The following is a 12,110-nucleotide window of genomic DNA, read 5'->3' on the forward strand; positions in this document are numbered from 1 at the left end:
TTAAAAAAGTAAAAAAAAAGTCTGAAGCGACCATAGAGTACTTATATTTTCTTGGTAAGGCTATAGTTTCACTGCCCATACATTTGTACTGTTTGTCTCTTTCCTTTACAAGAGAATGACAGAGATAGTTGTACAAATGTATTGAAAATGGAAACACAAAAGTATACTTAAATTTAACAATTCTTTGGTAAGATATCTAACTTAACGACTAGTTCGTGTTTTAATTATTAAATGAAAATCATTTATAGGAACAAAATGTAAATTAAAAAATCCTAAAATAGATATTTTAAATATATTTAAAACTGGATAAGTGAAATGTCTTTATAAAAAGTAGACGAAATGTGATTCAAACACAAACTGTTTCGATTGTCGAAACATGTACAAGAACATTTCTATCTTTGTCTTTCAAAAGGAAGTAAGAGAGATAGACTTTTGTACTGGAATATCTACAGTTTCTTATTAAAAGATACAAAAACACGTGGTATTACTGAAATATTTTTCATACGATGGTAAAATTATCTTGATTTTTGAATTTTTTTTGAATTATCTTGAAACGAAAAATAAATTTTAAAAAACTTTTTAAATAATGAAATGGAATTTTTAAATGCTGGCTTGAGATATCTAAAGTTTTCCTTACGAAAGTATTTTCAAAGATTTTTTTTTAATAAAACATAAAATTATGCTTAAATTATTTTGGTATTATTTTGTTGAAAAAATAACACATTAAAGTGTTTATTAAAAAATAAATATAGAAGAATATTTTAAATAAATAATAGCAGTTGTTTAAAATAATCAGATTATTTCAACATTATTATAAAATGTAGCTTATTTTATGTGGTTTTCTTTTTGGTATAGTTAATAAATTATTGAATATTTAATATCGACGTTTAATTGAATTATAAAAAGAATATGATAAAAGGGATTACATCGTAGTTTTCTAAATTCGATGTATGCAATGTGAATCCACGGTTATGGTTTATTTATCAGTGAGTTAAATGCAATGGAAACGGAACTTTAACAAATGGAATGTTTTTAAAAAGTGCTACATTTATATCATTTGACTTTACCTTGTCAAGTTTTGTCTTTTTATATTGCAATTTAAATAAATACAATAAAATCTCCTTATAAATAATATAATCTATCAGATCTATTTATAATATATTATGATTGTTTAAAAAATAATTATCTCAGTACGAACTCGAGTAACACAACTAAACGATATTTATTTTTAATTTAAAATAGATATTTTTTTTTTAATATTTGTATTTATAGATGAATATTCGAGTCCGCACTTATCACATAAATAAAATCAGCTAATGGTAATTTTTACCACATCTTCCGTTCACCGATTTACTGAGTTAACGCCAGTGACTGAGTTAACGCCAGTTACTGAGTTAACGCCAATTCCTGAGTTAACACCAGTTACTGAGTTAACACCAGTGACTGAGTTAACACCAGTTACTGAGTTAACACCAGTTACTAAGTTAACACCAGTTACTGAGTTAACACCAGTTACTGAGTTAACACCAGTTCCTGAGTTAACACCAGTTACTGAGTTAACGCCAGTTACTGAGTTAACGCCAGTTCCTGAGTTAACACCAGTTACTGAGTTAACACCAGTGACTGAGTTAACACCAGTTACTGAGTTAACACCAGTTACTGAGTTAACACCAGTTACTGAGTTAACACCAGTTACTGAATTAACACCAGTTACTGAATTAACGCCAGTTACTGAGTTAACACCAGTGACTGAGTTAACACCAGTTACTGAGTTAACACCAGTTACTGAGTTAACACCAGTTACTGAGTTAACACCAGTGACTGAGTTAACGCCAGTTACTGAATTAACACCAGTTACTGAATTAACGCCAGTTACTGAGTTAACACCAGTGACTGAGTTAACACCAGTGACTGAGTTAACACCAGTTACTGAGTTTACGCCAGTTACTGAGTTAACGCCAGTTACTGAGTTAACGCCAGTTACTGAGTTAACGCCAGTTACTGAGTTAACACCGGTTACTAGGCGTCATCACAATTATGAGATTCATCAAAGTTACTGAATGCCACAAGAGTTAACACCAAAGTTACCAATAGTTACTATAGTTAGTGTTAACAGTTACTGAGTGTCAACGGTGGTGGTGTCATTGCGCAGTATGCGCGGCAGTTCCCCGGCGCCCAGTCGTATACCATACGGCCGCAAATGGTATATCAAATAATCTAATACATACATCTCCTCGGGGTTTACGTAATGGAATGACACCGCGTGGTCTGAACAACAGTCTAGACCCTGAAATATAAACGAACAGGTTTTGTTCTACTAAAAAAATTGATCTGGAATTCCAGAAAATCTGGAATTGCTGTAAAAATAGATGCTATATAACATTTTTAACAATCTTACTTGCATGTACATGCAAAAGTTTCGATGGATAGGTGTTTGTTAGAATTTGTAGCCCAAACTGCTGAACGGATCACGACGAAATTTAGCATAGGTTTAAAGCGTAGTCTGAAAGAACACGTAGGCTACTTGTTTTTTTTTTAAATCCCAGACAGACAGAGTCGCGGGCGAAAACAGTTAGATTTAATTGCTTTAAAATACCGCTTAAACCAATTAATCAACAGTCAAGTCAGAATGTTCAATAGTTTGGTCCTTCGAGCGGGATTTCAAGTAAAAATATTAACTTTTATGTTAAAAAAAAATAAATAATGAATAAGTCTTACCTCATCAGAGGGGTAGTATATGTACTGCCAATACCAGAAGTTTTTATCCTTGTTGGGGAAGAGATGATGTTTGGGTACAAAGGGGAAGAAGCGGCCGCGGCGCTGCGAGTCGCGGGAGTCCATCGCTTTCACGCCGATGTGCTCCAGACAGATACCTGCAGATATATTCAAATCGTCTAAACATACGTATTGATGTCTTATTCTCGTTGAAATAGACATTTGTATATATTTACATGAATGTTGTTTACATTCACATTTAGTTCAAATGGCAATTAGACTTCTTCAGTATCTATACCAATTTTCCTATTCGTCTGTTGTAATACCACAAGACAAGTCTGAAGCGGAACCTATTTCACGTTTTCTTTTTAAGTGATAAGTGTGCAGAAGTATTTATTTTAATAGTCTTCGCCTTTCTGTCTTCCTCGTAAAAGGGGAATTAAATTTGACGCGGATTGCATAGGTATGGGGAAATTCTTTCTGTGCGTCTCACCCTCTGTAGATGAAAGGTAGTTTCGCTGTTTTGGCGAATTCCGGTGGACGATTACTCGTATTTTCTAATGTAAAAATGGTGTTTTTATGTAGTGTTGTGTACGCTGTAATTTACCCATCTCTGCGTCCTCCGCGCCGTGGTCGGAGGGCTTGCAGAGGTGCGGGGCGGGCAGGCCGCGCCGCACGAAGCGCTCCAGCGCGCCGCGGCTCAGCACGTACCCCGCGCCCCCGCTCATGTACCCCTGCAACCCCACCTCTCTAAATACACCCTGTCCACTAAACTACTGATTTGAAACACTAGAACTCAGTAATGACATCCCTTAAACAAGAACCGAGATAGCTGTTCTGCGCAGTTAGTCATGCTAGAGAAAAAATATATAAATGTCATACAGCCCGAAGAGAGATCTTTCAAATAACATAAAAAAAGTTTATCTAAAATAATCGACAGCAGTAGTGGAGGTGTATACAAATCGCATAGTTAGACACGAAAGAGGAAAAAAGGTGTAAAGGGTTATATATATTAACACTGGAAGTGTTAAAACGTGTTAAAACGCGTACTCCTCTGACTAAATTATCGCATGACTGTTTAGTCTCGCTTTGATTTCTATAAGCTTATATATATATGAAGGCGCGCATTATTCGATTTTTAGTACAACTAAACAGTTGAAGGCTGCGAAACAATCGACAATCGCACAACGGTTGTGCGATAGTTTAGTCAAAGGTGTGCGCCCGCTCTGAGTGTGACTAACCTGAGATGTGAAAGGCTTGAATCTACAACCAAAGTACATCGGCTCGTTGCTGTCGTAGTCTGCGAGCATGTAGCGAAGATTCTCCACCACAACGTACCTACAAGTGACAAAATCATAAAATCTATACAAATAAAACAAAAAGAAAGATTTATTTTTTATATTTTAAATAACTGCAAAACTACTGGGCTGATTTCAAATCTTTCACCATTAAAAAGCTACGTTATCAGTGAGTAACATCGGCTACATTTTGTAATTTCCCGCGATCGAAGTCGCGAGCAACAGTTAGTATGAGTATAAAGACACATGCTCAGTGCCGCTTCTAGTAGTAGGGCTCTGCGTGAGATTTATTTCCGCCATCTTTTTCACCATGAGTTTAGTACGAGTAAATCTGGGGCGCTTTTTTTGAGACGCCCTAGCTTGTAAATATACATTTACTAGCTGTTCCCATGCGACTTCATCCACATAAAATTATAAAAAAATCACTTTATTGTTTACATTTGTTATATTATCAATTGCAAATGTCAAAATGACATGACATGATGTCAAACCATGGCAACCTTGATTCCTTGATGTTTACCCCTAAGTGTAATGGCGTGAAAATATATAGCCTAAAGCGTAACGTAAATGTAGTGCTTTTTATTAAAGGAAGAGTTATCGAAAAATATATAATTGCTGACATCTTTGGCAACAAAGACGTGTGTGTTTACGCTTTATTATAATAGTATAGATAAAAAAAACTTTGGGTAGAATCTACTGGGGTACATTTTTAATAATTGTTACTTTTTTTTTACACTATACTTGGTTTAAATACAATAAATTATCGCTTTATGTGTACGTACACAGATCATTCCAGATTATTCTTTCATGATATAATTGAAACGCATTCACACCGAGGTTATATTCTTGTATTTCGTTGTCGATATTTCTCAGCGCCAGATAAGAAAACAATGGTGTTTATCGATCAGGGCCGAGACGAAACTGAATGTTTGTGATGCTAATGTCTTTGGTTAACAATAACGGCCAAATAACAACCAATGTCATACGAAACTACAACGCGGGATAGCATTGCTCGTATTTGTTAAAATATTTGATTTTAAAAATGTCAAGCGAATTGGATATTAACTTTTTCTAGCTAGCTTACTTAAAAAAAAAAAAAGATTTTGTTTTGTTGTATTTCGTGAGTTTCCGCTATAAAGGTCACCGCACATTCACCATGTTACCTCTCTATCCAAACAACTCACGTGTCATCATCAGCTTTGAGGAACCAGTCTGCGTCTCTCCGGTGATGTTCGTATACATATCTGAAGGCAGCTTTGGTTTTAGCCCAGAGGTGATCCCGACCCTCCTCTACTGGCAACTTCACTGCTGGCAGCGAACTATCTGACGTTACAAAATTAACCTTGTTGTTAATACAATAAAGATCATTTACTTTGTTACAAGTTACTGCCTCTATCATCTACAATAGAAGTTTGCAGTCGTCTTATCGCTTAACACGTTCCCTGCTGCACAACTGATTAGTTAATTTTATAAAAATCGCATCGAATTGTTACTCACCTTCAACTGTGCTCATAAACAGCAGTTTATTACACCGCTTGCCCCACGTGGCTTTAACATGCGCTGCCTTCTTCTCATGGTTGCTGGGCTGCGTCATCACCCAGCACAGCACGCGTACTCGCCGCGACATCTCCTCGGCAATCGATCTGTCCTCATCTCTGTGTACCGGTTCCTCGCTACCGTGTTCTATTATACTGGGTAACGGATGCTTGTCGAGATCTCTAGCTGCCTCCCTGAAATTATATTTGAAGTTTTGAACCCTATTCTATTTCGCCGCACGACTGCTTCCTCCATTCGTTGTCGCATGCATTGCTCATTGAACTAACAGACTTTAAAATAATGGCTCATTAGGCAGTGACTGTTGTTCACCCTATAACGTCATCACGGGGTTAAAACGAGTCGGATGTTTGGTTTCTGTCTGTCCCGTCCGCTCAGCTACCGCCTCTACGAGTTGTCGAGTGATAGACGATGCGTAGTCTAGATGTCTAATGAGCGATTACCTTTATAACCCAGTTTAGTTGAACTTGTTAGTAGCATATAAGCGATTAATTTTTTATATAGAAAATTATATTTGCGATACTAATGTTTTGAATCATGCCATTTTGCGTAAAATGTAATAAAATCGGTTATTTAAAAAAAACAAAAGAAACCCGTACAATAAAACTAAAACAATACTATGCATTTATTTAGTTAATAGCAGTAAAATTGTGTACCTATATAACATTTATTATGAACTGTTTAATCAAATGGCGAGACTCTAACCCTTGTCCACGTATTTGGACGCCCATACTTTTGATTTCTGACATTGGCGTTACTTATCAAAACAATCTTACTTATAACTTATAGTTAAAATACATTTTATTATAGAAAAACATTAGTAGATTTTTGTTATTTTAGTAATATTTCCTTTAACCATTCCAACTAAGCTCTAGGCTTGTTAGGATATGGTTCACAATAATCGAATACCGGGATTCGAACCCTCGACCTTGATCGGTAGTCCGTACCCAAGCTTGCTTTGCGCTTGTTGGTTTACTTGTTTTGTATTGTGTTTATAAATATTATACTTATCTAAATAGTACTGTAACAACAAAATTAACCGGTAATTAGTGCTAATTTACAGCAATTAGGTGAGCTAATGGTTCATTATGAATTTTTAGTCATGGCTGGAATTAACTAAAGGAAAAAAGTCAAAGAATTCATAGTTGAAATATTGCTAGTATTTATATTTATGGTATACTAGCTGTTCGCGTGCGGATTCATCCGCGTAAAATTGTAAACACTTTATTTTATTGTTCACATTTGTCAAATTATTAATAGCAAATGTCGACATGACATGACAAACCTTAGCAATCTTGCTTTCTTGATGTTGGCAGCAACTTATGGTCTCTTTCCTACATTAGGGTTTTTATCCAAAATGTTTACCCCTAAGTTTAATGGCGTGAAAATACATAGGCTAAAGCCTGAATAATGATAGTCTCAAACGAATGTGTTTTGGCAACGGAAACCCGTTAAGATAAAGTTCTCATTTTAATTAACACATCGTTATTGTAAAGTCGATACACAAAATAACATTTACTTAACTATGTATAGCGATAGCATTTACATCAAACATTTCCTGTTTTTATCAGCGAATACACTGTTTCAAAGTTTTTAACTATATTCGTAAATAATTCAACTCCATATTATAATTACAATACATTTATTTGTAACACTAGCTTTCGACCACGACTTCGTGCGCGTTGACTTAAAAAAATAACAGTGAGTGGCCTATGTGTTCTTCCAGACTATCCTCTGCATTTATACCAAATTTCATCGAAATCCATGCCGTTTCGGCTACAAACTCTAACAAACATCCATCCATCTAAAGTTTCGCATATTAGTTTGATGTACTTGATAGGGAAGATATTAGCTATTTAAACTCATGTTAACGAGTAAAGGCAAAATTGATACTAAGCCAATTGAGTGTACAAAATATTTTTAAAACTACTAAAACAAGAAAATATTCAAATAGGACCTTTTTTAATGTTCGAAAAAAATCGCTTAGAGGAGAGATTAGAAGACCAGCCAAATGTCATGATAAGAAGGTGCTGGCCTGGATGTGGATAAAGTGGATTAAAGCTGGATTGAGTGATGAAATAGCTTAGCATATATCTAGCAGTGGAACAAGATGAAGACGTAGGATCCGTTTAGACAAGAGAAATACAGATTTTAAAAACAAAAAAGAGCTTTATGAGATGCGAACAAGGTTTAATTTTACTTTACGAACAAGCGTAAGAGACAAAAGTAAAATAATAATAAATATTATTTGCCATTAGCTATTGCCCGCGACTTCGTCCACGCAATTTTAAGATAAAAAGTAGCCTATAATATGCCCGTCTATGTCAACTACTCTTCAGCGTTTTCGGACATTACCCGGAATAAACGCGGCTTGCGGACAAACATACAAAAAGGAAGACACCTTTTTTTAAAATGCAATTTTCGTTATCAGCAACGCAAATAGATCATCGTCCCGAAATATGGAATTTTTCTTTTGATATCACAGACACTCCAATTTTATTATATGTATAGATTGATTAGAAATCTGCTCCGCTTTATATTTGGTTATCTGAACGGATCCCTAGAGGTACTATATAACATTTTAATTGTAACTTGAAAAAATAGCAAATATATAACATAAAATACATTTGAAACCATAACATTTTACATTACAGACATCCGCATAAAAATAAAAACTGAATTTGTACATGCAAAACCATGCAGACACTTATTTAGAATACCTGTTCGTAGGGGTGTACCAAGCGACCTCTCTCGTGAATCCAGAAGAGGTTAGCAGTATGTACGCGAAACTAAACCCAGCAGAGATCCCAATCACCAATGTTAGAACAAACCGGCGACCCATCACCCGGCCCTCCGCCTGCACAAATGCGGACATCGCACTTTACAGACACAACGAAATACAATTAAAACTTCCACTTGTGTACAACTCTCTATACTTCCACAGGTGTATAGCTCTCTAAACTTCCAACAGTGAAACTCTAAACTTCCACTTGTGTACAGCTCTCTAAAGTTCCACTGGTAAAACGTCCACTGATGTACTTTGAACTCTTAAAAGTGTATTAGCGAAAATATCAAATTTAAAAACATCCAATATTGCTAATATTCAGATTTAAACTTCAATGTCTCTAAAATCTCGTTAAACTATAAACTTTTATTTTATGCAACTTTTTAAACACAAAGGGGATAACATGCGACGTGCTCCCAGCGGTAATTCGGAACACAATGCGTTCGCGTATTGGTACCGCAGTGGGTACGATTTTTGATGTTTTGATCTACCAAAGGTTGGTTAAATAATAAACACCTCTTTATTCGTCTCATTAGCTACGTTGCACGCTCATTATGAACAGTATTTAAAAAAAAAAAAACTAATTGCCTAACAATATAAGTAATATTTTTTGCATTTAACACACAAATGCATGTTTCAAATAATCAGTATTAACATAATGATGTAATTTTAAACATTTTTCTTATCTTTAACACGCTTCACTAGATTCATAAACATTTCTTTAGTCAAGTCCTATTAGAATATTTTTTTGCGGCTAATATTTTTTTTACTAGCTGTTGCTCGTGACTTTGCCCGCGTGAAATTAAAAAAATAATAAAAAAACAGCTTTACTTATAACGTAGCTTTTTATTGGTGAACGAATTGTTTGAATCGGTCCAGTACTTTTTCAGTTATTTTAATATATACAAAAATACAAATCTTTCTCTCTCTCTCTTTATACTATTATTATAGATATATATACTATGCAATTTATGAAATATCGTAAAAGAAAGTGAATTCTATTTGGTTGAATTGATTTTATTTTGAAAACAAACCTACAGGTGTTACGCTATAACTACAGAATTTCAAAAAAATATTTATTATTAATATTGATTTATTGAAAATGTAACAAAATAAAAGAGGAGTCATCAAAAAAATATTCTTAGACGGGAGAAAAAAAATTAAACACGTTTTCCGATTCATTAACTCGAATTTGCATAAAACAATGGTAATAGAAATGTAAAATTTTATCGAACCGGTTTGTTAAAATTTTTTTTTATATAATTTTTTGTATTTATAGTGTTACCATTATAAAATAAAACAATTCAACACTTACTAGATATCCAGTACGCATGATTCCAGTTAGCGGTACAGACTGCACACAAAATGCTCGACTGATGTCATGTGCGTTTGTTTGTTTGTTTTCTTTGTTTGTTGTATCAACGCTTGCATTCGTTGTAGTCAAATTACAAATGGTAACGTCATTTAGGATATGACGATAAGTAGAGATACTTTAATTTGAGATTTGATATTCAGAAAAGGTAAAAGTTAGCGGAATCTGTTAACGCCCTGGGCGAGATTTTTACGATGCCCCTTTCTGTCTAGCGCCCTGGGCTATCGCTCCCTAAAGTAACGATTCTACGACCGCGGTCTGCGGCCTTTATTTTTTTTTTAAATGCACATCTAAATATAAATACGTTTTATTTAGAATGTGCGTATCAATGAAGATTTGTCGAAAATATCTAGATATATAAATGAAAAAAAAAAAATTTTTTTTTTGAAGATCGAAAATATTTTTTCGATCTCGATTCTTACTTGAAATGTTTTGTACCAGTGTGATGTAATTTAGGCATAGACAATTTCAATCTTTAGCTATTATTTTCAATTAAAGTTGCATGAACACTATCTGACCAATTTAGGTGTGTTATTGAAGAGCTAGTTTTCAATTTATTTGACGCATGCAATTACTGACACATTCGGGGCAATAAAACTGCGCTACGATATTTCTATTTATATTGTACTAACTTCTCGCGACTGTATTCAAGGTTTTATAGAAATAAATATCTGTTACTAATTGAGTTTTTTTTAATTCCAGACAGAGTCGCGGGCAACAACTAGTACTATGTAAAAGTATTAACATAATATAGTGTAAATAATATTTTGTCACTATATAACTTTAAACTGTCGTGGTTTTTACAAATATAATGTCGGGAGCTAAAACAATTCAATTTTGGTAAGAAACCCGTATCTTACGAACATTATATATTGTCACTAGTTTATTAAAAAAAATACATACGTTAATTTCGACATTCTCCAGTTTAAGAATCATACTTTAACTTAACTGATTAAAAATCCAACTAAAGAAAATCAGAGATAATTAAAAGTAATCTTTTTACGACTAATAAAAATTTACTTGCATACTCACAATTAAATTTCAAATCTGAACGTTAAAGTGAAGAAACTGCATTCTTACGAAATAGAGAAAATATTGATTTAAATATTTTACATGTAAAATGTGTAGGGTACAATCATAACAATACAAATGGCTGTTAAATTATTTTATCAACATTACTAACGACCAGAAAACTGTGCAAATTGACTTAAAACGACTTGTGATAAAGTGTTTTATGTACTAGGTACATTCTAGAACAAAGCCTGTGTTTAATTTTAATAATAGTTTAAAGTGTATTCAAATCAAAACTTAAATAGTCTTAACTCGCACTTCCATTATTATTCATAATTGGTTTTCAGGAACTTAATTGTAATAGAATAAAAAAGTTTATAAGTCCTTTTACAAATCTATTATTAACACAAATTTTAAACACTTTTCAGTGGATTTACTGTAATTGGTTGCTTGCATTAATTTTTTGTTACAAACATTAGCTATACATAGTAGTACAGCTATGGTACTTACTGCAATCTTTATCAAAATACTTGACCTATTATCTGAGGTCAAATTATAGTTCCAGCACATCAAAGTGTTGCCTGATATTTATTATAAAATAAAAAAAAAATATTATTTGTATGTTACTGGCCAGTTATGTTTATCAGTTATTCCATTTAAAAACAAACTTTAATGTAATCCATATTTTAAAAACATGTTAAACTTAAAATAAGATTTAACCAGGTGTTTTATTATTAGTCACAACAAACTATTCTACAGAATTCAGATGGAAAATTTAATTAAATTACTGGAAATTCTTAATACCCATTTAATCCCACAACCATTAACAACAGGGAATAATAATCAACATAGTTAACAAGAGAGTTATCGCAAAAAGCCACCACTAGTGGGATATATTTGTGTTGTAATCATTGCTATTTTACATAAATTTCTAAGTCTAAATATTTGATTAATGATATTTAATTTCAATTAGAATTGATATAAACATGTTTTGAACATCCTTTTAGTTAAATAGATATAAATGGCAGTCCTAAGTGATTTTTTAGGAAATTATATTACTTACAGTCATCGTCGTTGATTTATTATCTTATGTTCGTAACATTAATAACATGGTTTACTTTTAGTACCATTAATATTACCCGAGTTATAAATACGAGGTAATAATTTTTAAAAGCAACATTTTATTAATTATTTCAAAACACTGTACTTATTTGCTTTTGATTTAGCAAACAATGAGTGTTGCCAAATCTTTTTCGAAACCATTACCAATGTCATCTAATTTCTACCGTACCATTTCACATAACTTTTTGTTTTTCGACAAAAACCTATTATTTCACCAAGTATTTATGTGGAAAAGTGAAAAAGGAATATGAGT

General features: G+C 33.2%; 1 protein-coding gene across 2 annotated transcripts; it reads right to left on the bottom strand.

Annotated features, from left to right (window-relative positions):
- Positions 1-2,099: 2,099 nt before the first annotated feature.
- Positions 2,100-11,951, bottom strand: LOC106107663 (glycoprotein-N-acetylgalactosamine 3-beta-galactosyltransferase 1). Of its 2 annotated transcripts, none has more exons than XM_013288628.1 (8): positions 11,799-11,951; positions 8,288-8,424; positions 5,511-5,743; positions 5,198-5,336; positions 3,957-4,053; positions 3,323-3,449; positions 2,719-2,873; positions 2,100-2,287 (listed from the first exon to the last, which is right to left on the bottom strand). In XM_013288628.1, the coding sequence occupies exons 1-8, from the start codon at positions 11,802-11,804 to the stop codon at positions 2,117-2,119; spliced, it is 1,065 nt and encodes a 354-aa protein (XP_013144082.1). In that variant the 5' UTR covers positions 11,805-11,951; the 3' UTR covers positions 2,100-2,116. The 2 variants fall into 2 exon arrangements, with proteins under 2 accessions (XP_013144082.1, XP_013144081.1); XM_013288627.1 differs by lacking the exon at positions 11,799-11,951 and adding an exon at positions 9,668-10,055.
- Positions 11,952-12,110: the final 159 nt, after the last annotated feature.

The sequence above is a fragment of the Papilio polytes genome, unplaced genomic scaffold, assembly GCF_000836215.1.
Source record: "Papilio polytes unplaced genomic scaffold, Ppol_1.0 DF821956.1, whole genome shotgun sequence".
NCBI lineage: Eukaryota > Metazoa > Arthropoda > Insecta > Lepidoptera > Papilionidae > Papilio > Papilio polytes.